Here is a 26,420-nt window from a genome sequence, read left to right as displayed (position 1 = left end):
GTCCATCCTGAGTGGCGAGCAGCTATGATTGATGAGTTGAATGCTCTTGAAAAGACTCAGACTTGGGAATTTGTTCCTCTCCCGCTTGGCAGGAAAGTTGTGGGATGTCGTTGGATTTTCACACTTAAGCATAATCCAGATGGTTCTATTGCTAGGTATAAGGCTCGTCTGGTGACCAAAGGTTATGCTCAGACTTATGGAATTGATTATCAGGAGACATTTGCTTCGGTTGCCAAAATGACCACCATTCGCATTTTTCTTTCTGTTGCCGCTATCAAAGGTTGGCCTCTCTATCAGTTAGATGTCAAGAATGCATTTCTCAATGGTGATCTTTAGGAAGAGGTTTATATGGTCCAACCTCCTGGGTTTCTTACATTTGCTTCTCCTACACATGTCTGTCGTCTTCGTTGTTCTCTTTATGGTCTGAAACAGTCTCCCCGTGCTTGGTCTGAGCATTTTACTAAGGCCATGTATCAGTTTGGCTTTCATCATAGTTCTGCTGATCACACCCTTTTCTTGCGTTACTCCCGCGGAAAAATTGTTGCTCTGATTGTTTATGTAGATGATATTGTTCTTACTGGAGATGATATGGTTGGTATTACTGAGGTGAAAACTTACTTAGGCCGTCAATTTGAGATTAAGGATCTTGGGCATCTTCGCTATTTTTTGGGTATTGAGGTGGCGCGGTCCCAACTGGTATCTTTGTTTCTCAGCGAAAGTATGTCCTTGATTTACTCACTGACTCCGGGCAGCTTGGTTCTCGTCCCGCTGATACTCCTATTGAGCAGAATCACCGGTTGGCTGATGTTGAGGGGGGAGTGTGTGTCGGATATTGGGCAGTATCAGCGACTTGTGGGAAAATTGATTTATTTGTCTATGACTCGTCCAGATATTGCTTATGCTGTTAGTGTTGTAAGCACTCGCCTCGAAATCTCATCTTACTGCAGTCTATCGTATTCTTAGATATCTGAAGGGATGTCCTGGTCTAGGTATTTTGTTTAGTAATCATGGCCATTTACGTGTTGAGGCATGGACAGATGCAGACTATGCTGGTTCAGTGACTGATAGACGTTCTACTTCTGGGTACTAAACTAAAGTTGGTGGTAACTTGGTAACTTGGCGCAGTAAGAAGCAGGATGTGGTTTCTCGGTCGAGTGTTGAGTCTGAATATAGAGCTATGGCACTTGGAGTGTGTGAGTTGTTGTGGCTCAAGATCTTATTAGCTGACCTGTGTCTTCCTGTGCCAGTCCCATTCCTACTATATTGCGATAATAAGTCAGCTATTAACATAGCGGCAAATCCAGTTCAACATGACAGAACGAAGCATATCGAAGTTGATCGTCATTTTATTAGAGAAAATATTATTTCTGGACAAATTTGTACTCCATTTGTTCCTACATCTCAACAACTTGCTGATGTTCTTACTAAAGGTGTTAGTAAAATTACTTTTGAAGGTGTTCTGTCCAAGTTGGGTGTTGTTGACATTCACGCACCAACTTGAAGGGGAGTGTTAGAATAAGTCTATATATGTCCTTTTTAGTCTTTTCCTCTAGTATGATTTTGTAATACATTTAAAGCCTGATTAGGGCTAATTAATGAATTAATCTTTTTCTCTTAGTTTCAATTAAAACCCATAAAGAGTGACGCGTTGCTGTGTATCCGGAAGCGGTGAGTCAATATAGGATAGTGCTAAATGTCATATGCTCTTTGATAGTATGGGATATCTTAGAGCATATTACAGCTTATGAGATTTGAGAATTTCTCATACTTATTTCCTGGGGAACATTGTGTGTAAAGGCGGTCTCTGTATAATGTAGAGGTAGGCGGGGTTCATATGCATTGCCTTTTGATAGGTTTCGACGCGAGGGGTCTCCTGGGCTAGTTAGTGATCACTGTTAGTCTATAGTCGTCAAACAGTTCACCTCACTGTTAGTTGAACTCAATATTGGGTTCTTGGTCAATAGCCAGTCTGAGCCGGATAAATGGTCATCCAATTGTGGTATGCTAGACTGGCCACAAAATCAGATTATAACGATGGGATTCCATGTTGGATTGGAAGTCTGGAATAACAAATTGCCATAGCTGAGGCGGTTATATCAGCGTGTTCTTTTGCTCTCTTATCGACTTTACCGCCGTGTTGTTATGTATCTTTTCCTTATTTTTTGATGTTTGATAGATGTTTTTATTTGAAAGATGCATAGGTTACTTTAAATGATAGGTTGAAATTATTTAATTGTTTATTGAGTATGCTTAGACATTTATCGTATGTTACATTATGAAAAACTTGCATTATTTAACTGTTTAAATGATTACTCGTGCATGTATGACTCGTTGGTAGAACGACGTTCATTCTGCTGAGTAACATTCCCTTGTTACTCACCTTATCCTTCCTCTTTCAGATTATTCAGTTTTTGAAGAACCGTTTTTTGAGGAGTCTTTTGAGGAGGTCCTTGAGGAGGATCAAATTGATGTCTTACCGCCACTGTGTCTTTGAGAATTAGTAGAGGATCCTAACGGTTTTTGCTTGTAGATAAGAAACATGTTAGTTTAGAAATTTTTGTAACCTGATGTATTATGAGATTGAAGATCTTGACTTATATCAGTGTTTGTCGATTTCTTCCGCTTACTCTAGACTCTCGTATAGATGTTAGTCAAATGTTTATTCCGCTGCGTATATTTTCTTTTCCATAAGTATTATTACTTGTGAATGTTCTAACAAGTTGTGTGATTGGTTACCTCACACCTTGAGATTCTGACTGATGAATTATAGGGATTCGTGTTGGGATTTCGGGGCGTGACAAGTAGAACTAGAGGAGGTTATTAATGGCTTTAATTTATCCTATGCTTCCATTTTGAGGATTACATTTAGAATAAGGATTTTTTGGCCAAAAATTTCAAAAGTATATGACAACCAATAAATATGACCATTTCAAAAGTAATATAAGAAATAGGTCCATTTGATACAATAATGGCATCTTAAGGACCAAAATACTCTTATACTTTCTTTACACCTAAAATAACAATCCAAACTCTTCATTTTATCACAACAAATTAATTCAAAATTGATTTTTCCTGCATCTCTTCTTCTTCAAACTTAAATCTCTCTCTTTCAAACTCTTATCTCTCATAAAAAAAACTCAAACTCTCACATCTCCTAACAAAATGTCATCTTATCATCTTTTTCACCTTTGACAGAGGGAGGTGTTTGAAAGGGTTGGAAAAATCTAGGAGGCTTGTTGGAGGTGAATGACCTTACAACTTCCCACTTGATTTTTTTGGTGGCAAAACTTAAGGTGGGTTCATTGGCAAGGAACTTGCTCAGATGTGTGATGTGGAGTTGGGAGGTTTTAGTTACGTTGTTGAGATTTCGATAAGCAGATTGGATTTGGTTCCCTTGAGCACGTTTAGGACCATAGAGGTTGGAGAATCATCTAAGGAAAATGATTTTGTTCGGGTGCAGGAGGTGCTGTTGGAGTAGATGGCGGAGAAAGTAAATCTGGTGGTTGCTGTAGTTGTGTCGAGCGTCAAGAGAGCTGGTAGCACCTCCAAAAACCTTGAAAGAACAATGCCAGTAGTTGGATTTCAAAAAAGTTCAAATCTGGAATAGTTGTTGCAAGTTGGATTGAATAAGAATCCACATGGCTGGCTATGCGAGAAAATGATGGAGGCTTGGTAGCGTACTTGACAAAACACGCATTTTAACTTACTACGAACGTTGAAGGCGCAATTGGCAATCATGGAACCCATTTTGGAGATGTTTGATTGTGTTGCTTTGCACGTTTCTAATTCATTAAAAGTTGGTCTGTTGGATGGTTCAATCGATTATGTCGAGTCTAGTGCTTTGGAAGCCCATAAGTCTTACGGCGTTAGAAGATTTGGTTCAAGAAATTGAGGGTGTTGGGTCTGGACTCTTAGAGTTTGGGTTGGGCCTTTCTAAGAGGATTTTGGGCATCTAGAATAAATGTAAATTTTTTTTTGAGTCCCATTCTTCTAACCTAGAGTTGTCTTCCTCGTGAGCTCACGAGTGGATGAACTAGGCAATTTTAGAGTTTGTGGGGTTTCAAGAACTGAGCCACTCGATTTCTAAAATTTCTATTGTAGACAATGTTGATGTTGTCTCCTTGGAGGCTTTGAGCGATTGGGATCTATCAGATTGGGGGGGGGGAGGCTAGGTGTGTTGTCGGGCTCGTTGCTCTTCACTAGAAGGTTTGACCGGATAGTGATGGCATTTTTATGGTTGGGGTTTCCAAGAGAAGGGTTAGTAAGAGGGTTGTGTCTTTTTATGGCTGTCCGTGGTTGAATGCTTTGACGGTGTGGCCGGGGGTGTTGGTTAGTGTCAAGTAGTTAGTTGTCTTTGGTATCTCAAATTTGCAATATTGTTGTTGACTTATCTCAAGAGGTGGCATTTGGTAGTAGTAGTTGGCTCGCATGTTAGTTTATCGAGTGAGGCTTGTTTTTCACCTGTAGGAATGTTGAACAAAGATTTAGTGGAGGAACTATCTAGGTGTTTGTTGGATAATATTTTGGAAGCAAACTTGTTTGTAGGTGTTTCCATGGTGGCCAAAAGGGAACTATAGAAAGATTTTACTGGGTATGGCAGTAGGAATGGATAATTACCTGCATCCCAATCAAGCAAGAATGTGTTTCATGGGGAGTAGTACCGGGAGAGCTTGGGATAATTACTTGCATCCCACGGATGATCAGAGTTGTGGATCAAGAATGTGCAGAGGAGGGATCTCACAAGGTCAAGAAATGTAAACCTTATCTTGAGAAGGAGGTAGAGTTGAAGAAGGATGCATGTGAGTTTCTTGTGGGTTCTTTTTTGGGTAAAAGATTGGGGCAAAGGTTTATGGTTTCTCATGCCGATTAAGATGTTGTCTTGGAATGGAAGGGGGTTAGGTGACAAAAAGAAATGGGTGGTGATTAAGGCTATAATTTGGAGTGCCAAGATTGGGATTATAGTTTTACAAGAATCCAAGTTGGAAGTGGTGGATGAGAGAGTGGTAGAGGCATTATGGGGTTCGATTCATAGGTGGTGGTGCTACCTTCTAGCACTTGGGACTTCTGGTAGGTAATTCTGATATTGGGACAAGAAGCAGGTATTGTTGGAAGAAGAGTTTGTTGGGGCTTTCTCGATGTCAATTTTGTGCCAATTGATAGAGGATTTTCAATGGATTTTCTCAAGGGTTTATGGGCCGTGCAAAGATAAACGGTAGTTCTGACAGGAGCTTGATGCCGTTGCTACCTTCTAGGTAGACCTCAGTGTGTCAGAGGTGATTTTAATGGTATTCAGTTCTCCTATGAAAAGTTGGGTAGTTCTAGGGTAACATTCAGGATGAGCTTGTTTGTAGATTTTGTGAACATGAATGAGTTGCTGGATCTACCCTTGTGCGGAAACAACTTTACTTGGTCCAACATGCAAGAGAGGCTAGTCTTGAATAGGTTGGACAAGTTCTTTATTTCTCAAAATTGGGAGGAGCATTTTAGGTCCAATTTTTAGACGACTCCCTAATTCGACTTAAAATCACTGTTTCATTTCTGTTCAAGCTGGTGATGTAGTGAGTCATCCTACCCTTTTTACATTTGAGAGCATATGGCTACACATGAGGTTTTTTGGAGATGATCCATGATTGATGGGGTGATTTGGATGTGTTGATGAGGCCTTATATTGTTTTTAGGGAAAAGTTGAAGACTGTTAAGGAGAGATTGAAGAAATAGAATGTTAATATTTTTGGTAGAGTAGAACTTCGTAAGTGATGTAGGACATCTACAATTCTAAGTAGTTTCCTAATTCTAATAGGATTTATTTCTATATTCTAATTTTGGTAGGATTTATATTTCATAATTACTTTAGGATTACTATCCCTTTTTAGTTTCTATTTTGTTTAAATTCATTTTTATACTTTAGTCTATTATTAGATGTATCTAAATTGAGTTTTAATAGGTATAGAAATTTAGTATTATCTTACAAATAGGTTAGGAAAGTTACTTTTTTTAGTATTTTAGAAGGTTCCTAAGTTGTTATGATGGATTTATCTATATGAGGAGATCCAAAAACAAAATTCAATGATTTTCAAAAGCATATCAATTCAATTATATCTGCTCTCTTAATTACTTTTTAGCTTTATACTTTATTTTCTTCCTAGCTATTGCTTGTTTATCAATTGAATCTATCGATTCAAATTGATTTTGAGTGTTCCATTGAACACAAAATTTTAATTCCTATCGAATCTATTGATTCACACTTCCACTATGTCAAGTGGTATCAAAGCCTCGTTTGAGAGTCGGTACATGGTTGAAGAACACCAATCCTGTGTACCCAATGATCAATTAGATTAAAGGTTCAAGAAATTCGAAGATGATAAAGTTGAGGCTGACATCTTTAAGGCTTATGACGAGTATGAAGGTGAACATCTCAGTTGTATTATTCACAACTTATTGTCGATACAACAGGTTGATCCTTCAACTCGACATAGTCTTTTCCGAACTACATGCAAGATGCAAGAAAAGTTTTGCCAATTGATTATAAATAGTGGAAGTTCGAAAAAATAATTTCAAGCCACATGGTTGATACACTTAAGCTACCTACTACGTAGTACCCTAGACCTTATTTTATAGGTTGGGTGGACAATGAGTACAAGAAGAATGTGACAAGTCAATGTTCTATTTCTTTTAGCATCGAAAAATATAAAGATGAGGTTATTTGTGACATCATTCCAATGAGATCTTGCCACATCCTCTTGGGAAGATCTTTGCTTTATAATAATGATGTCACATACCGAGACAAAGCCAACACTTATTATTTTATGTATTATGGTGTCACAATGATCCTACACCTTTCTCATGCAAAGTCCAAGGTTGTCTACTAGCCAAGGAGGAGAGAACATGCTTTGTTTTTACCAACATCAATGAGGACTTAAAGGAAAAAAGTCAAATGTTCCTAGTGGTAGTGCAACCTTCCAACCAAGACCCTCTTACTTAAGTTTCTCATTACGTGTAGCCCTGCCTTGAGGAATTGTCTTGTGTTCTTCTTTCGAAATTGTCAGATTCATTTTCTCCTATGAGGAATATACAACACTACATCGATAAGCCTAGAAGATTTAAGAGTTATGAAGAAGGAGACTTGGTCATGGTTTATATTCGTAAAGATCGTTTTCCCGCTAGAATGTACAACAAGACGAAGTTGAAGAAAATTATCCCCTTTCGTATCTTGAAGAAGATAAACAATAATGCTTATGTGATGGATTTTCCTAATGATATGCTATGGTAAAATATATTCTCAAAATTAATTATGAAGAATGGATTTCACTGGAAGTGGATTAGAGAGAGAGATTAATGGAAATAAGAAAAAAAAAAGTCTCTAGGAATAACTCGAGGGTGAGTTTTTTTTTTCTTCCAAAGAAATGGGGCCTGATGTAGAACATCTACAATTCTACGAAGTTTCCTTCCTCTAATAGGATTTATTTCTGTTTTCTAGTTCTGGTAGAATTTCTATTTCATAATTATTTTAGGAGTACTATTTCTTGTTAGTTTCTTTTTTGTTTAAATTCATTTTTATTCTTTAAGCTATAATTAGAAGTGCTTAGAAGTGTTTAAATTGAGTTTTAATAGGTTTAGAAAGTTAGTATTATTTTATAAATAGGTTAGGAAAGTTATGTTTTAGTATTTTAGAAATTTCTAAGTTGTTATGATGGAGTTATCTATACATGGAGCTCCAAAAACTAAATTCAATGATTTCTAAAATCATTTCAATTCAATTGTCTTTTCTTTCAATTACTTTTTAGCTTTATCAATCGAATTGAATTGATTCAAATTGATTTTGAGTGTTCCATTGAACATAATATCTTAATTCATATCGAATATTCACACACTTCCGTTATGTTAGTAAGAAAGATTGTTTGTTGGAGATCGAGGAGTTGGATGGAAATAGGAATTTTGGTCACTTGAATGAGGAGGAGAGGGTAAAAAGGAACAAACTCATAGATGACTTTCAAAGGTTGGTAGTGATGGAAAAGGTATTTTGGAAATAAAAGTCTAGAGTGAAGTTACTTAAATAGGGTGATAGTTACACTAAGTTCTTCCATAGGATGACAAATAGCTATAATGGAATGAATTTCATCTCCAAGCTGCAGGTTGAAGGTGTTTGGTTAGAAGGTAAGGACTTGGTTGCTCAGGGGGTGGTGGAGTTCTACAAAAAATTGTACTAGGGAGAGCACTTCGAGAGGTTGAGGTTGGGTAATCTCCCTTTTGAATCTATTTCAGAGGCACAACAGTAGCATGGGCTTCAGGCAAAGGTGGACAAGGGACTCAAGGGGTTTAAGACAAGGGAACTCGTTATTTTCATTCTTGTTTATCGTGGTGGTGAAAGCCCTGGGTAGGATGTTGGGAAGTTGAGTAGTTTCATGGTTGGTTCTATAGGTCCAGTAGTTTCCCTTCCAGTTTGCAAAAGATACATTGGTGTTCCTTGTAGCTTCTCTAGACCAACTAAGTTTCCTCAGTGTTATCTTGTGTTGCTTCGAGGCTGTCTCCGGCTGTCCTTTGAACTTCCAAAAGAGTAAGGTTTTCGTTGTGGGAAATGTTCAAGGGATCGAGTGGTTGGCAATGACAATTGGCTGCTAAGTTGGAGAACTTCATCTTATCCTAGACTTCTTTTGGGTGATTATTACAAAAGTAAGGCTCTACGGGACCCAATTCTTAAGAGGGTTGCAAAGTAGTTGGGTGGTTGGTAGGCTATGTACCTCTCTAAGGGTGGTAAGATGAGTTTGATTAAGAATACCTTATCCAGTATTTTGAATTACTTATTTTGTTTGTTTAGAATGCCAAGATGTGTAAAGCTTAAGCTAGATAGACTCTTTTGGGACTTTTTATGGCATGAAAAGGAGAAAAGAAAGCCCCATCTTGTGAGTTCTAGTCAGGTGTGCATCCCTAAGGATCAAGGAGGGTTGGGCTTTAGGAAGTTGGGGGTTATGAATTCAACACTTTTGGGAAAGTGGTTATGGGGATTTGGAGTAGAGAAATATAGTTTTTGGAGAAGAGTAATTCTTGATAAGTATGGTACGAAGAGGTTGGGTTGGGAGAGTGAGGATCCCAAGGAGTCCTATGGTTGTGGCGTGTGGAAGGGGACCTAAAAGGCTCTTCCTCTAGTGCGTGCAAGGACTCAGTTTAAAGTGGGAGAGGGCAATACGGTACGTTACTGGGAGGATAAATGGGCGAGAGATGGCCCTTTAATGTTTATTTTTCCGTGCCTTTTGGCCATTCTTCTTAGAAGGGTCAGTCTATCTTTAATTTCTTGGTGCTCTAGAATGTTTAAATTGCTTGGAACTATGGTTTTCGAAGATTTTGCTTTGATTAGGAAATAAAGGAGTTGGGGAGGTTTACTGATCATTTGGTGGGTGCTTCAGTGGCTATTGGAGAGGAAGATAGGTAGGTGTAGGAGGGGACAAAGGATGGGGTTTCCACAGTTCAGTCTCTTTACAAATACCTAACTCGCGGAGATGGGGTGGGTTTACCTTCGATAGCTATTTGGGGATTGAAAGTCTCATTGAAGATCTCCTTCATTTGGTTTGCGGTTTTGGAGAAGATCCTGACCTTGGATCAACTTATGCGAAGGAATTTCTACTCCCAACCGGTGAAATTTGTGCAAAAGTGAAAGCGAGATGGATAACCATCTTCTAATCCATTGCTCCTTCTCAAGAGGAGTGTGGACTTCTCAAGTCTATTCGGGGTTTCAAATTGTTATTTGAGGTTGGTTGAGGCCCTTTTCGAGCCTTGGTGTTACTTAGGGGCTCATTTTTGTGCAACCAAGGGGATTCTATGGTCTATTACACCCTTTGCTATTTGTTGGGGAATTTAGGGCAGTTTTTTTTTATGATTCCATGGGCAGATGAGAATGGGTTTGTAATATTGATCTCTTGTAAATTTTGGGTTTGCCTTGATTTGTACTTTGTGGTCTCACCTTGATCACTTTATTAAATATATTTTGATGAATTCGCCTATAAAAAAAAACTACCCAAGTTTTTCAACAATGATTGCGACTGATTCCGATGATCTATGACGATAGATGACAAGTTGAGAATTGTATACTAATAGCTTGGGACAACATTTAGATGTAATTTTTGATCTATTTCGACTATTTGTGACAATGTAAGATGAATGGAGAACGACACTCATAATTTTTAATATATAGTCATAGTATTTGATTTGAGTATCCATTTTCACCATTATAATATATGTATTTTGGAAATTTCAAGATGTATCAAATGTCGCAATTGTAAATTAAAAGTTCGAAAAATTTTAAGTGTCAAAGATCGTCGTTTGTAGTGTTGAGGTGATGTTTTGAAACGTTGATCTCGATGATTGAATCCAAAGAGGCCAATCTCGATGTTCTGATTATATTTTATGTTCTTTATGTCAAAATAGGTATTTTCAACGTTTAGATCAACTCTTTAACAATAACAGTTCAAATCGACAATTAGAATGTTGATATTGACGCTTTAAGAGTCGATCTAAATGCTTCAAAAGTCTGTCTCATCAATTCAAATGTCGATATCGATGATTAAATAATTTATTCTTGTGCTCTAAGTTTACAATCCAGAGAGAGAAAGAGGGAGACGTGGGTCAGGAAGAGAAAACAAGTATCCGTTTTGCCATTATAATATAATTTTAGGTATTTATCTAGTGTTGAGCTAGAAAATGGGAAATTTTGAATCGTTAAGGTCTATGTTTGAAGTGTTGAAATCAAAGCTTCAAATGTCGAGATCAACCAAACATCAAGATGAAAGCTTTAAAACATTGATCTTGACACTTCAATTTTTTTTGTTTTTTGTTTTTTGGACCTTGACAATGGATTGATCTTCCCGAAATATCTAAAATGCATATGTTATAATGAAAAAATTGACACTCAGATCAAACACTACAATTTAATCTTCAAAGTACGAGTATTTGTTTTCTCTATTTGTCATTTGTTGTTACAAATGGTCAAAATAGATTAGAAGTTACATTTAAATCTTAGAAATTATGAGTTTTTCATTCTCCATTTGTCATTCACCACAATAAATCATTCAAATGTGTCTCTTTGATGTAAGTGTTATGATGAGAGAGACATATGAAGAGAGAGAGAGAGAGAGGTGTTATGACAAGAGAGAGGGAGTAGTAAGAGAGAAGAGTAGATGAAGAGTGAGAGAAGATGTGAGTGAAAGAAGAAGGGGTCGTGTATCTTTGGTTCAAAAGAGAAAATCTGAGATAGAGAGAGAAAAAAAAAAGATTTTGTTGTTTTAACATATAAGGGCATTTTGGTCAATTTTTATTATTATTTTAGCAAATGGATTTATTTCCTATATTACTTTTGAAATTGTTATGTATCCTAATTATCATATTCTTATGAATTTTTTATCCAAAAAACTCTTTAAAAAAATAAAAAAAATAAAAAAAATAATTATAATGTGGATTTAGGATCCTAGATCCACACAAGGGTTCAAAGATTGGTAGGAATTCCTCAAGATTTGTAGCTCCTTGAATATTGCTTCTCCTACAAGCTCCTAGGTGTTCTTGTACCACAGACCCTCCGACACCCAAACCAATACTAGAATAATATTGAGGGTTAGAGAGAGCAAACCGTTTCTGTGTTGAATGTCTCTATTTATAGAGAATAGATGGAATCCTGATTGAGTCATGATAATCTGATGCACCCCTTTGACCTACACCCCCATCACAGAACCGTAGATCATTTGCCTTAGGATACACGAGAAAAAGATTTATGGTTCTACGTGTCCTGAGGCAAATGATCTACGGTTCTGTGATGGCGACGTAGGTCAAAGGGGGGTGTCAAAAAATCCTTATTCATCTTGATTTGGTAGCTCCTAAGTGGTCTTGTACCACAGACCCTCCGATGCTTGAGTCAATGCTAGAATATCCTACATACTTTTTCTGTGTTGAGTGCCTCTATTAATAGAGAAAAGATGGAATCCTGATTTGATTTTGTTTCCTAATTTAATCTTCTCTTTATTAGATACTATCTTGATTTGGAGTTATCCATCCTGTGAAACCTTCTTTTCTGATCTTATCTCCCAAATCCTGCGTTGAACATAAAGAAATCCTGACTGTATATTATTCCCTGGGGATTTTGGCCTGATCCACTGCGCTGGAGTGGTTTCAAAACCTCGAGATATAGCTAGCATGGGAGATCCCGACTCTCCGAGTGTATTGCCCTGAGACACTTCCTTGGATCACTCGAATCACACTGCCCAGATTTTGATCCCAAGATGACATGTGACATCATCTTAGGTCTTAGGGATTGTTTCTCTCCACAAATAATAATAATATTTGGATCGGTTTAATGCTTCATGAGTTTGGATTAAATTGAAAAGCTTAAGCATTTTGTGGGCCATTGCAGTAACTTACCACTGTTAAAATCTTTGTTTTTCTAAGAAATGATTGGATGTAATTATCTAATATTATAAATAACTTACCACTGTTAAAATCTTTGTTTTTCTAAGAAATGATTGGATGTAATTATCTAATATTATAACACAAAAATTTGGATGTCTCAAGGAGTAGGGTTCTTAGAGTATTGATGACATATGTTTGTGAGTATTCCTGTTAGTTTTAATTCATTTGTTGGATAGTTAACTATAATTTATTTGGAACCATCCATGTGGATGCAATTGATCAACTGGTTAAGATCATTTGATTTTGTCAAATATTTGTCTAGGAGATCCCACCTCATAAGGGCTACATAGTTTCCTTCCTTTCTTTATGTAAGATAAAGAATGATTGGAAAAGTTTTTTATATTATTCGCAATCAGCTTTTGCCTCGATCAAGTGAGAGAGATACATTATCTTCGCATGGTTCAAGTTATTTGACCAAGCGAAATAGGCGACACAAGATTGAGTATAGTTATTAAATCCTCTCACTCAATTTAGTGGATCACTTTTTTTCCCATTCTTTGATGTTCCTGCTGTGATTGAAACGATTAAGAAAGAAACCACTATTTTAAGGTCAAGGTGACGTTTTATGCATGACTGGACTTACAGTGATAAAAAACACTTTGTTGGTTATGTTTCTATCACTAGAGTGCTGCTTTATAGGTCATTGTCTTTATATCAATACGAATTGCGAAAAACATATGTAAATAAAACATCAAATAAAAACTCTAGGCATGCAAATGTATGCTGTCCCCCCCCCTCTTCCTTTTCCTTCTCTTTCGAGCTAAATAGCTGGCTAGTAATACCCTAGAGGTTTAGCAAAAACTTGCTAGAAGGAAATAATTCATCATAACCAAAGATTATAATTTATTATTAATAATACTGTGGACTATGGTGTTTAATGGGTTATATTTGAAGTATGAGGAATTTAATGCTACATGTCACGGGTTTACTGTTTCTAATCTTGTTTTATTTTGTGGCACTTGATTGATTGACTCCATCATACTATTGAGTTAGCAGTTAGTCTTTACTGTATAACAGTCTCCTTTTTGGCTCAATATAATCCACACAAACACATGCAAGGTAAACGAAGCCATGAAGACAATGGTTGAATTAAATTGGGCAGCTTGTTACCATTATTCCAACAAGTGACCACTAATATTTCAGTTCTTATGTAGTTTTCTCACTTAAGGCCCTGCTTGGTATGAAGCAAATCATTCATAAATGCAAATGATTTGTTGGAATCTAATTTACATATCTTGGTTACATTCTGAATTTTTTTTTTGCATTGCAAATTATTTGCATGAACCTCTGAAGCCCTTCATAAATTTCAGCAAATAGTTTGAGCCCAAAAAAGTGCTGCAAATTCATTTGTATTTGCATGGTATCAAGTAGGGCCTAAGTGTCTTAACTCGTCATTTTTAATGAAATAGGTTATTTCTTCTTGGATGGGATAAATATGGGAAAGGTGATTGGCGGAGCATATCAAGGAACTTTGTTGTGTTTATTGGAAATCTTAGAATAGTTAGTTATAGTTTTACTAATCTTAGTATATTGCGGTTTATTCTTTTGTAAGGGCATTTATGTTTATTCCCTTTTTTATTGATTATAAATATACGCCAAGCTCTCATTATGAGACTTGACTTTTCTCTTCAAAAATTCTTCTTGGTATCAGAGTGGGCCTTTCTCTCCTCCATGTCACCCAGTTCATATCTCCACGTGCTTTGGTCCAATCCGGCCCACACGTGCGGGGGCTTGTTGAGTTTAGTCCCACATCAGACACAAATTGCCTTGTCTCTCTCCTTATAAGATCCTGGGCCTCCCACTCACTACGAATCATACTTTTTCTTCCCAGACTTTAGACTTATGGCATGCTCGATTAGGACATGCAAATTTTCAGCACTTATGTTCATTATTTTCTACTTTAAAAAATTCTTGTAATGGACACAAATTTCAGTGCTCTATGTGTGAGCTTTCCAAACACACACGTACATCTTATATTCCTCGCATGCATAGATTTAATGCTATTTTTGATTTAGTTCATTCTGATATTTGGGGGTCTTCTCCTGTTATTACTATTAATGGTTATAGATATTATGTTACATTTATTGATGATTATTCTCATTGTACTTGGGTTTATTTAATGCGTTCTCGTTCTGAGGTGCTCCCTATTTTTGTTAATTTCTTCAAAATGATTCAGATTCAGTACAATATTATTGTCAAATCTCTTAGAACAGATAATGGAGGGGAATATATTTCTGATGGGATTCGGTCCCATCTCCATGAGCATGGTATGCTCCATCAGTTAACTTGCCCATACACTCCTGAGCAAAACGGGGTGGTGGAATGTAAGAATCGCCACCTCATAAACATCGTTAGATTCTTTTTGCGATGGATGCATGTTCCTAAGTCCTATTGGAATATGATAGTTCTAACTGCTACTTTCCTAATGAATCGTGTTCCAAATCGCACTTTAGGGGGACAAGTGTCTCTTCATATTCTTCACCCTGATAGCACTCTCTTCCCTATTACACGAGAGTTTTTGGGTGTACTTGCTTTGTTCAAGATAGAACCCCCCATCGCACCAAACTAGATGACAAAGCCATTCGTTGTGTTTTGTTGGGTTACTCATCTATGTCAAAGGGGTATCGATGCTATAATCCACTCACTCATCGTCTTATTCATTCCTTAGATGTCACATTTTTTGAAAATGTTCCATTTTTTCATATTTCATCTTCTTTGCAAGACTCTTTTCCTTTGCAGGATCAGTCCCCTATAGTGCTACCGTCACCAGTTTTTTTTCCACCTTCTTCACCGCCGCTGCAGGTTTACTCTCGACGTCCTCCCCCCTCTCAAATTTTGCCAACATCTTCCTTGGACTCAGGTATAACTCCTTCTACATTGACTCCTGTTCCTTCTATTACTGACTCTCACTTACCTATTGCACTTCGCAAAGGTAAGCGAGGGTGTGTTACTAATCACCCTATTGTCCAATTTATTTCCTATCAGGTTCTCTCTCCTTCCTATCGAGCCTATCTTGCTACCACAGACTCTATTCGGATTCTTCGGTCTGTATCTGAGGCTTTACCTTATCCTAAGTGGACTAGAGCCATGGCTACTGAGATGGATGTATTGGAGAAGAATCATACCTGGGATCTTGTTTCTCTTCCCTTTGGAGAGCGGACTGTTGGCTGTAAATGGGTTTTCACCGTCAAGTATCTAGCAGACGGTACTATTGATCGTTATAAGGCTCGTCTCGTCGTCAAGGGATTTACACAGACTTCGGGGAAAGACTTTGGTGCCATATTTGCCCCTGTCGCCAAACTTTCTACTGTTCGTTTTCTTATCTCTTTAGCGGCATGTCATTTATGGCCTCTTCACCAGCTTGATGTGAATAATGCTTTTCTAAACGGTGATTTGACAAAAGTCATTTATATGGATCCCCCTTCTGGGTTTCGTCTTTAAGGGGAGTATTTTGGGAAAGTATGTCGCTTTCTCAAATCTCTGTATGGCCTAAAGTAGTCTCCCCGAGCTTGGTTCCAGCGCTTCTCTGCCGTCATCTTATCTATGGGATTTTTTAGATGCCACTCTAACCATACTTGCTTTATTCGACGAGGAGTAGATGGTCGCAATACCATTGTCTTGATTTATGTGGATGATATTATAGTAATTGGGGATGATGCATAGTGGATTGATAGGGTTAAGAGGCAATTGGGTAATGCTTTTGAGGTTAAAGACTTTGGTCCCCTCAAGTACTTTTTAGGGATAGAGGTAACCCGCTCATGTCGTGGTATTTCGTTATCTCAACGCAAATACACATTGGATTTTCTTCAGGACACTGGTATGCTTGGTTGTCGTCTTGCCTCTTCCCCAATGGATCAAAATCATCGGCTTCATGTTGAATTTGGGGAGCTTTTATCTGATCCTTCATCTTACCAAAGACTCGTAGGCCGATTGATTTATCTAACTAACACTAGACCAGATTTGACCTTTGCAGTCAGTGTAGTCAGTCAGTTTATGAATGCTCCGCGTACCTCTCATCTTGATGCTGTGTACCGTATCCTTCACTACTTGAAGTCTCGTTCTGGTCTAGGCCTATTTTATTTGTCTACTACTCAGCCGCATTTGTCTTGTTTCACTGATGCTGATTATGCGGGTTCTCTTACAGATAGGAGATGTGCATCTGGTTTCTGTACTCTCTATGCTTATTTCGTGGAAAAGTAAGAAACATAGTGATTTCTCGTTCGTCTGCTGAAGCTGAGTATCGTGCTATGGCTCTTGGCACATATGAACTTCTTTGGCTTAGATCTTTGCTGACAGAGTTGGGATTTCTTATTGTTGGTTCCTCCTTGCTGTTCTATGACAACAAGTCTGCTATCATGCTTGCATCTGACTCAGTCCTTCACGAAAGAACTAAGCACATCGAGGTTGATGTTCACTTTCTCAGGGAGAAAGTTCAATCTGGTGCACTTGAGACAGTCTTTGTTTCTTCTTCATATCAACTGGCCGATATGCTTACAAAGTCTGTTGGACCTTCTATCACTAACTCTCACCTTGCCAAGCTGGGTCTAGTTGATATATTTGCCCCAGCTTGAGGGGGAGTATTGGAAATCTTAGAATAGTTAGTTCTAGTTTTACTAATCTTAGTTTATTTCAGTTTATTCCTTTGTAAAGGCATTTATGTCTATTCCCTTTTTTATTGATTATAAATATACGCCAAACTCTCATTATGAGACTTGAATTTTCTCTTCTAAAATTCTTCTGTGTTGAGGACACCTACATAAGTGGCTAGCCATGCATAAAAGTATTTCATTCTCTTGAATTCAACGAACAAGGATAAAAGTCGGTCAAGCATTCATGATATAACTAGCATGGGCAATAGAGAAGTATCAACACTACAAGGGCCAATAACTGGTCAAACAAATGTGCCCAATGTTTGAGGCTCGTCTGGCAAATCTACCAAACCACCACCTCAGCCCGCACCAGGTACTCCTAGAGTTGGCATGTATGGTGCTACTACTATAGGCCAACCGATTGGAGGACCCATCATTACTACTATTGGCGCCCCTGTGAATCTTTCTTCCCCACCACACTTGGCTTACAACGTCCAAGCCTCCGTACCTGGTGCCCCAATAAATATAGCTCCCCTGACCTATCCAATTCCACATGCATCTACTCATAGGTAACTTGGGCTATTGAACCTCCCTATTATGCACAAAAGAACGCGAATTGACGATTCGTGTTGGCTTCTTTTCTACTACATGCAGAATAAAAGAGCTGAGGTTAGTGTTATGTCAAGTTATGTTGATTCTTTTCATGTTGAAACAAGACATAGGGGAATGAATTAGAGTAGTGTACAGGAAAATGTGGAAGAAGAGGTGTCAATTAAATGGTTAGACTTAGAGCAGGTCTTTTTATAGTTTCTTTAGCTTCTTTACATGTACATCACTCATTACTGTTAGTTGAAGAAAGAAAAAAAAGGATACCCTCTTAAGGGATGGATTTAAAAAAAAAACACATTTCTTATAGTTAGACTATGTAAGTAGCGTATGCTTACATATTTTATTTTCTTGTTATGTATTACTTTTGAAGGGATAAAAGAAATGTTTAATTCTATTCTTTGAATTTGTTCTATTTGATAAGTGGCAAAGTGTTGGCTGGTAGTTAACTTCAACATGCTTACCAAAGTGGAGCTTTTTTTATGGAGTAAGGATCCAGAATGGTGTCTAGTTCCTAACCAAGGTCAGGTGGCACCCCATTTTATGCCACATGAAATTTTTGGTAACCTACTGACCGTATGGATATGTGGTCCATCCCTTTGTGCATCTACACAAAAGATCTGTTTGATTGGGTGATGTGCATACATTGATAATGGCATTGTCTTAAGAAAGATTTCAAATTGTTGGATTTAAACTTTTTTTCAAGGGCTTAGATCTAGTGGATACAAGTTATCAAACACTACGATTTTCAGTACATAGGTTCACCATGGGATGGACTATATATCCATTCGGTTAGCGGGTCACTAAAGAAATGTCACGTGGCATAAAATGGGGTGCCACCTGACCTTGGTTATGAACGGGACACCTTTATGGGACCCCTACTCTTTTTTATAATCCAATTAGCAGTTTTTAGTTTTTTGAAACATTTGTCAACAAATCAAGAGAAGTGACTATTATATTGTTTTTCAATCAAATTGATAACCCTCATAAGTCCTGTAGAGGGTAAAATTGGTATTAGACCCTTATGCGTATCTCTATGAATGCATGAATTGAAGAGTAAAATAATAACAAGAAAGGAGAAGTGGAACTTGGAGCAGGTCAGTAACCCAGCTCTGCCCAATAGCAGGGTAGTACATAGATAGAAATCTGCCCTGCTGGTAGGGCAGACTAAATTAGAATATTTGCACATACCACTCATATCAAGTTCCAAGATTCTAAAAGAAATCTCAAGAATCTTGGAGCACGAGATAAAAAAGGTTCGAATTCGGTTTGAAATTCTTGCAATCACGGGATTGCCCATGACCAAATCCTGAATGAAGGGGAAACCCTGATTCGAGGGAGACCCGATATATCCAAGGGATGACCAAGAGCAAAAGGGGGGCTTTTTTTGGTTCATTAAATTGAAGATTGGAGCGAACACTTTTCTTTGTAATTCTAATTTTATCGTCAGAGGATTATTATTGGTAGGTACTGCATTGGTGGTATCAAGGTTGAGTAGATTTATTTTCTCAGAGTTGAGTATAGTTATTTGAGGTAAAACTCTGATCTACCTCTACAAGTCCTAATTGTCTTATGGGATAACTTGAAGAAATGCCGCTAGTTTTCTAGTTTGTCATCCTTTATTCTTCGTTTTGTTTTAGAAAAAAGCTGAAATGACTTGAAATAACACTCCGAAGTAGAACTCGTGTGCAAAAAAAATCATAGATGTTTTTTTCCTCAAAATATGAGTGTTATACCTTCAAGAACAATTGATGCTTCTCTGCACACCCAAGTAGTATTGTAATAAGTCACTGTAGCAAGGATCTTTGTTTTAGGTTCCTTATCTGATACCAGTGCTGTGGTCCTATAAATGTAGACAGTTTCAGATGGAGTTGAATATGAAAGTTTTCACAGTTTGGGATTGTTTGTGCTTGGGTTCATAAATGTTGGGCTAACCCTTGGATTCTATAAGAAACCCAATACTCCTTTTCCAGTTTACACTGCTCGAGTGTTTAAATCTCACAAGTTTATTACATCACAAAAAATTGTATTTTCACCAAAATTGGTAATTTGGCTCTACTTTGTACACAAAAATCATTTGCAAATGCAATTTTTTTTTCTTTCTCAAATACTCTTTTAGAGGTCTCACTTTTGGGGAAGGTTTAAAGGAGAACATCTCATACACATCCAACTTGCATATCTTAGCTTTCTAACCAGATATGATGGCAAACAACCATGCAAGTTTCCGGTTCTTATTCCCGGATGGGTAAAACTGGACTCCAACCCACGACCTCAAAGTTACTTTGCAACGTGTCAAACCAACTGAGCTATGGGTCTAAGCCCATACATGCAAGTTTATGTCTTAAAATGCCTCATAAAAGTAGGGTCATAAAGCTGAAATTTCAGATGGAAGTATCATAAAAGTAGAATCCTATGGTCCTTAATCTTTTATGCCATTTGATGGGGAATCTTTTTGGAATGGAACAATAGGAATTTTAAAGGAAAAGAGCATCCTCTGCAACGGTTCTTACATCAATTATGGTCGTGGAGTCAGCTGTTCAAAGAGTTTGGAGGAGTTTTTTTTGAAAATTTCTTATTTAAGTGCGACCTTATTTGTCATTCCCGGGTCCCTGTTTTTCTTGCCTTGTTGGGTAGCTATCTTGGCCACCCTTAATTTTTTCCTCTTAATAAGATGTTACATCCATAAAATAAAATACTTAAAAAAAAAAAACTACATGCATTTTTTTCGCATCCAAGTATGCATTTTTTGTGTTTGCGTATGTTAGATGTTGCATTTTCTTCTTATTTAATTTTTGTTTTAAGCGAATCAACTCTAATTCGACCTTCCTCATCAAGTCGAGATGAGTTTCAACATTTTGAATCTTGTGCATACATACCTTTGTTTGTATGCATATAACCTGTTTAACTAACCCTTAAGAAGAGACTTCACCTAATTCCTTGCACAACATCTACCCACAACAGCCTATCCAGCCAAAGTATCCTAAATGAACTTCATTACCATCACTAGAATGGAGTAAAGAAAACTGAACTTTTCTTTTCCGGTTTAACCTTTTTCTCTCTTTTTTTCCAAAAAGGTTGTAATATATTAAGTGAACAATCAATCCAGTGCATGCAATGCAAGATGAGATGAACTATCCCGCTATGTTACACGTAGATTTCCATCGAAATACAAAGTCATCAAAGAAGACCCCCTTAAAATCCTCAAACAGCTTACACAAGAAGGAAAAAAAAAGATCACATAGTTGATTTAGAAGAAGTGTTCTCATGAATGAGGCAGATCGGAATGAGGCTTAATCCCAAAAAATGTACCTTTGTAGTGACATCAAGCAAGTTCCTTGGTTACTTAGTCACCAAAAGAGGGATAAAAGCTAACCGGGATTAGATTAGAACGTTACTTGCAATGGATTTGCCAAAAACCAAAAGGAAAGTTCAAAAGTTGGTAGGGAAGGTAGCACCACTAAACAAGTTCCTTTTCAGGTCATCAAACAAATGCATGCATTTATACCCATTCTTATGGAAGAACACGAAATTAGAATGGATAGTAGAGTGTGAGTAAGCTTTCGGAGAATTGAAAAAGTACCTGGGGGTCCACCTATTCTTTCAAAACCAGAAGAAGGGGAGGAGCTTGGTCTGTACCTAACAGCATCATAGTGTGCCATAAGCTCAGTTCTGGTCAAAATGGGGGCAACAAAGGAACAACCGGTATACTTCCTTAGCAAAGACCCTTACGGATGCAAAGACTAGGTTCACGAAGATTGAGAAACTCGACTTACCTTAGTATACTATGCACTTCGACTAAAATCATATTTTCAAGCGCATTGAGTCCAGGTCATAACAAAGTGCCCATTGAAGTTTGTACTGGAAAAAATAAAGGGGTTGAGGAGATAGAAAAGTGGGCAATCCAGTTAGCAGAGTTCGAGGAAGAATTCCATCTTAGAGTCTCATTGAAGGGCCAAGCAGTGAACAAAATTCTTAGCTGACTTTCCTATTGAAGAAAGCATAGATCTTCAAGTAGAGGAGTGAAAGCGCCCTCGATCCGCGGGGTGCGCGGATCCGCTTTTGACCCTTGAGGTTTGGGAGTCGCCACCTAGTTATTATAGTCTAGGAACCAAACTGACTCTAAAACGGATAATGAACTAATCTACTATAGAAAATCTGAATCCGGGGATCATGTTACGGGGTTGGAAGGTGTTAGGCACCAACCCCGCTCGGCCATTACCGGTCTCTACTTATCCCAAATAAATCTACATCGCTAATGACAAACCTAGATTAAAAAATAATGAAAAATCTTACCTTCGATCTGCAAAGTGATATTCCCTCAGATCTGGTGAAAACGACTCCTTGTACCGTATTCCTCACTTCGTTCTATCTCCGGATCTGATTTTTGATCTCCGAGGTAAGGTATCTCCTTCTTGGATCAGGGTGCTTCGAATTTGTTGTAGATTTTTGGGATGTTTTTGAGAGGTTTTTGGGTGTTTTTTAGGCTAAAATCGGAGTAGGGGTGTTAGGGAAGGAGTTGGGGCTCAAAAATTAGGGTTTTGGGGAGGTTGTGGAGCTTCTTCACCTACTTTTTCTAGGATTTTTTATTTGATACGAAAATAGGGTGTGGAGGCTCCTATTTATAAAGTTTTTAGAAGCATTAGGGTTTGATTAGGGTTTCAATTAGGGCTTTAACTTAGTCTTTAGGGTTTTAATTTAGGGTTTTGACTTTAGTCTTATAAGATTGACTTGATTAGTTTAAATTAGGGTTTTGATTTAGGGTTTTGACCTTAGTCTTATGAGATTGACTCAATTTGTTTATATTAGGGTTTTGATTTAGGATTTTGACTTTAGTCTTATGAGATTGACTTTAATACTTGACTCTAGTCTTACTTAATTGACTTTAATTTTGACTCTAGTCTTATTTGATTGACTTTAATATCTTGACTTTAGTCTTGCTTGATTGACTTTAAATTTTTGGAGAACCCCTCTCTATTATATCTTTAATTCTTTGGACCCCCAAATGGAGGGGTCCTTAAAGAAATATCTTGCGAACCCTCAACAATTTTGCTTGAAAACCTGATTGATAAATTTTTTCGTTTAAATTTTAATAATTAATTTTATTAATGTTTCACTTTACATTATTTAATGATTAATGATTTATTTATTAATTTCGAAAATTTTAATTATTAAAATTGTGAAATTACCATTTTGCCCTCAGAAAGGATTTTTTACGTTTTTAAGTCGTTTTTCAATGTTCCAGGATGTTTTGGAATCAGTTTTTCGTAAGAAATTCAATGGGAATGCTGGTTTTTGTCATTTATGAAATTTTTTTGTGTGAAATGGTTGTGAATTTTATGAGGTGTATTTTCGTAATTTTGTCGAATTTTGTGAAAATTGGCGAAATGATTTATTGGTTTCGATTTGTCGTTTTATGTATTTGAACGGATTTTCCTAAGCGTAATGTAGGCTCTAAGGTTTTTTTGATGTTAGGTATTTTGGTAATTTAGTTATTTTTAGTGATTTTTATCGTGAAACTTCTTTTTGGTTTGCAAGATGATGATTTCTATGTTTCTGGGGTCGTATTTTCTTAGTGTAGCGTGGTTTCTAAGTTTTGTCAGTTCGAGATACCTCATCTGGATTTCTGAAACATATCTGGTAACAAAATAAAGCATTGGAATAGACATCCATCATTGGGAACCTTTGCGATCGGGTTGAAGACTTGATTAATAAGGCGGATGCAAAAATGGGGTGTCTACAGATGCCCCTCTTTGGCAGAGGGTTGAAGCAAACTAGATAGCAAATTTATTTTGGTAGATAGTGCGATATCCAAATGCCAAAGCTAGTGACAGTTAATTTTGCAGCCTGATTTAACAATTCGTCGGGGTATTCGGATCATTGAGCGTAAAACTCTCCCCGAACTAGAAAAATGTCAAGTCCTTGAGCGTGAGCGCGAGCTCTAACTGGCAGTGTCAGATCCTTGAATTTAAGAAAATTCTCTTTAACTGCTGTAACAACTGTGCAAGTGTGTGGGCTCAAAATCTGAGATAGATTTCAAAGAGTTTGAGTTGGAAATGAGTCAAATTTGAGCATGAAGTAAATATAAACTGAGCATAAACTGAGCATAGTTCCGAGAAAACCCTCGGCGGTAACTGAGCATAATTCCAAGAAAACACTTGGCGGCATCTAAGCATAATTCCGAGAAAATCCTCGGCGGTAACTGAGTATAGTTCCGAGAAAACCCTCGGCGGCATCTGAGCATAGTTCCAAGAAAACCCTTGGCGGTATCTGAGCATAGTTCGGAGAAAACACTCGGCGGCATCTGAGCATAATTCTGAGAAAACCCTCGGCGGCATTTGAGCATAATTCCAAGAAAACCCTTGGCGGCATCCGAGCATAGTTCCGAGAAAACCCTCGGCGGCATCTGAGCATAATCCCAAGAAAACCCTTGGCGGCATCTGAGCATAGTTCCGAGAAAACCCTCGGCGGCATCTGATCATAATTCCAAGAAAACCCTTGGCGGCATCTGAGCATAGTTCCGAGAAAACCCTCGGCGGCATCTAAGCATAGTTCCGAGAAAACCCTCGGCGGCATCTGAGCATAATTCAAAGAAAACCCTTGGCGGCATCTGAGCATAGTTCCGAGAAAACCCTCGGCGGCATCTGAGCATAATTCCAAGAAAACCTTTGGCGACATCTGAGCATAATTCCAAGAAAACTTTGGCGGTATCTGAGCATAGTTCCGAGAAAACCCTCGGCGGCATTTGAGCATAATTCCAAGAAAACCTTGGCGGCATCTGAGCATAGTTCTGAGAAAACCCTTGGCGGCATCTGAGCATAGTTCCGAGAAAACCCTCGGCGGCATCTGAGCATAATTCCAAGAAAACCCTTGGCGACATCTGAGCATAATTCCAAGAAAACCCTTGGCGGCATCTGAGCATAATTCCAAGAAAACCTTGGCGGTATCTGAGCATAGTTCCAAGAAAACCCTCGGCGGCATCTGAGCATAATTCCGAGAAAACCCTTGGCGGCATCTGAACATAATTCCGAGAAAACCCTCGGCGGCATCTGATCATAATTCCAAGAAAAACCTCGGCGGCATCTGATCATAATTCGGAGAAAACCCTCGGCGGCATCTAAGCATAGTTCCGAAAAAACCCTCGGCGGCATCTAAGTATAATTCCAAGAAAACCCTTGGCGGCATCTGAGCATAGTTCCGAGAAAACCCTCGGCGGCATCTGAGCATAATTCCAAGAAAACCCTTGGCAACATTTGAGCATAATTCCAAGAAAACTTTGGCGGTATCTGAGCATAGTTCCGAGAAAACCCTCGGCGGCATCTGATCATAATTCCAAGAAAACCCTTGGCGGCATCTGAGCATAGTTCCGAGAAAACCCTCGGCGGCATCTAAGCATAGTTCCTAGAAAACCCTCGGCGGCATCTGAGCATAATTCAAAGAAAACCCTTGGCGGCATCTGAGCATAGTTCCGAGAAAACCCTCGGCGGCATCTGAGCATAATTCCAAGAAAACCTTTGGCGACATCTGAGCATAATTCCAAGAAAACTTTGGCGGTATCTGAGCATAGTTCCGAGAAAACCCTCGGCGGCATTTGAGCATAATTCCAAGAAAACCCTTGGCGGCATCTGAGCATAGTTCTGAGAAAACCCTTGGCGGCATCTGAGCATAGTTCCGAGAAAACCCTCGGCGGCATCTGAGCATAATTCCGAGAAAACCCTTGGCGACATCTGAGCATAGTTCCGAGAAAACCCTCGGCGGCATCTGAGCATAATTCCAAGAAAACCCTCGGTGGCATCTGAGCATAATTCCAAGAAAACCCTTGGCGGCATCTGAGCATAATTCCAAGAAAACCTTGGCGGTATCTGAGCATAGTTCCGAGAAAACCCTCGGCGGCATCTGAGCATAATTCCGAGAAAACCCTTGGCGGCATCTGAACATAATTCCGAGAAAACCCTCGGCGGCATCTGATCATAATTCCAAGAAAACCCTCGGCGGCATGTGATCATAATTCGGAGAAAACCCTCGGCGGCATCTAAGCATAGTTCCGAAAAAACCCTCGGCGGCATCTGAGCATAATTCCAAGAAAACCCTTGGCGGCATCTGAGCATAGTTCCGAGAAAACCCTCGGCGGCATCTGAGCATAATTCCAAGAAAACCCTTGGCAACATCTGAGCATAATTCCAAGAAAACTTTGGCGGTATCTGAGCATAGTTCCGAGAAAACCCTCGGCGGCATCTAAGCATAATTCCAAGAAAACCCTTGGCAGCATCTGAGCATAGTTTCGAGAAAACCCTCGGCGGCATCTGAGCATAATTTCAAGAAAACCCTTGGCGACATCTGATCATAATTCCAAGAAAACTTTGGCGGTATCTGAGCATAGTTCCGAGAAAACCCTCGACGGCATCTGAGCATAATTCCAAGAAAACCCTTGGCGGCATCTGAGCATAGTTCCGAGAGAACCCTCGGCGGCATCTGAGCATAGTTCCGAGAAAACCCTTGGCGGCATCTGAGCATAATTCCAAGAAAACCCTTAGCGACATCTGAGCATAGTTCCGAGAAAACCCTCGGCGGCATCTGAGCATAATTCCAAGAAAACCCTTGGCGGCATCTGAGCATAATTCCAAGAAAACCTTGGCGGTATCTAAGCATAGTTCCGAGAAAACCCTCGGCGGCATCTGAGCATAATTTCAAGAAAACCCTTGGCGGCATCTGAGCATAGTTCCGAGAAAACCCTCGGCGGCATCTGATCATAATTCCAAGAAAACCCTTGGCGGCATCTGA

General features: G+C 38.5%; 1 protein-coding gene across 4 annotated transcripts in view; it reads left to right on the top strand.

Moving 5' to 3' along the window:
• The window catches only part of LOC147401601 (transcription factor SRM1-like), a 30,312-nt gene extending 12,226 nt beyond the window's left edge, over nucleotides 1-18,086 (top strand). For 2 of the 4 annotated variants that reach the window (XR_015178563.1, XM_086442922.1), the window contains one exon: nucleotides 2,400-10,769. Coding sequence is in view for 3 of the 4 variants with exons in the window: in XM_086442922.1 (XP_086299048.1) it covers nucleotides 2,400-2,415 (16 nt within the window). In the remaining variant the exon portion in view is untranslated. The other 2 variants (XM_086442924.1, XM_086442923.1) reach the window with 2 other exon arrangements.
• The last annotated feature ends 8,334 nt before the right edge of the window (nucleotides 18,087-26,420 follow it).

Source organism: Akebia trifoliata, chromosome 5 (genome assembly GCF_017979445.1).
Source record: "Akebia trifoliata isolate Shusen 1 chromosome 5, ASM1797944v1, whole genome shotgun sequence".
Lineage (NCBI taxonomy): Eukaryota > Viridiplantae > Streptophyta > Magnoliopsida > Ranunculales > Lardizabalaceae > Akebia > Akebia trifoliata.
Note: the sequence above shows the minus strand (reverse complement) of the source record. Positions and strands in the feature narration are given on the sequence as shown.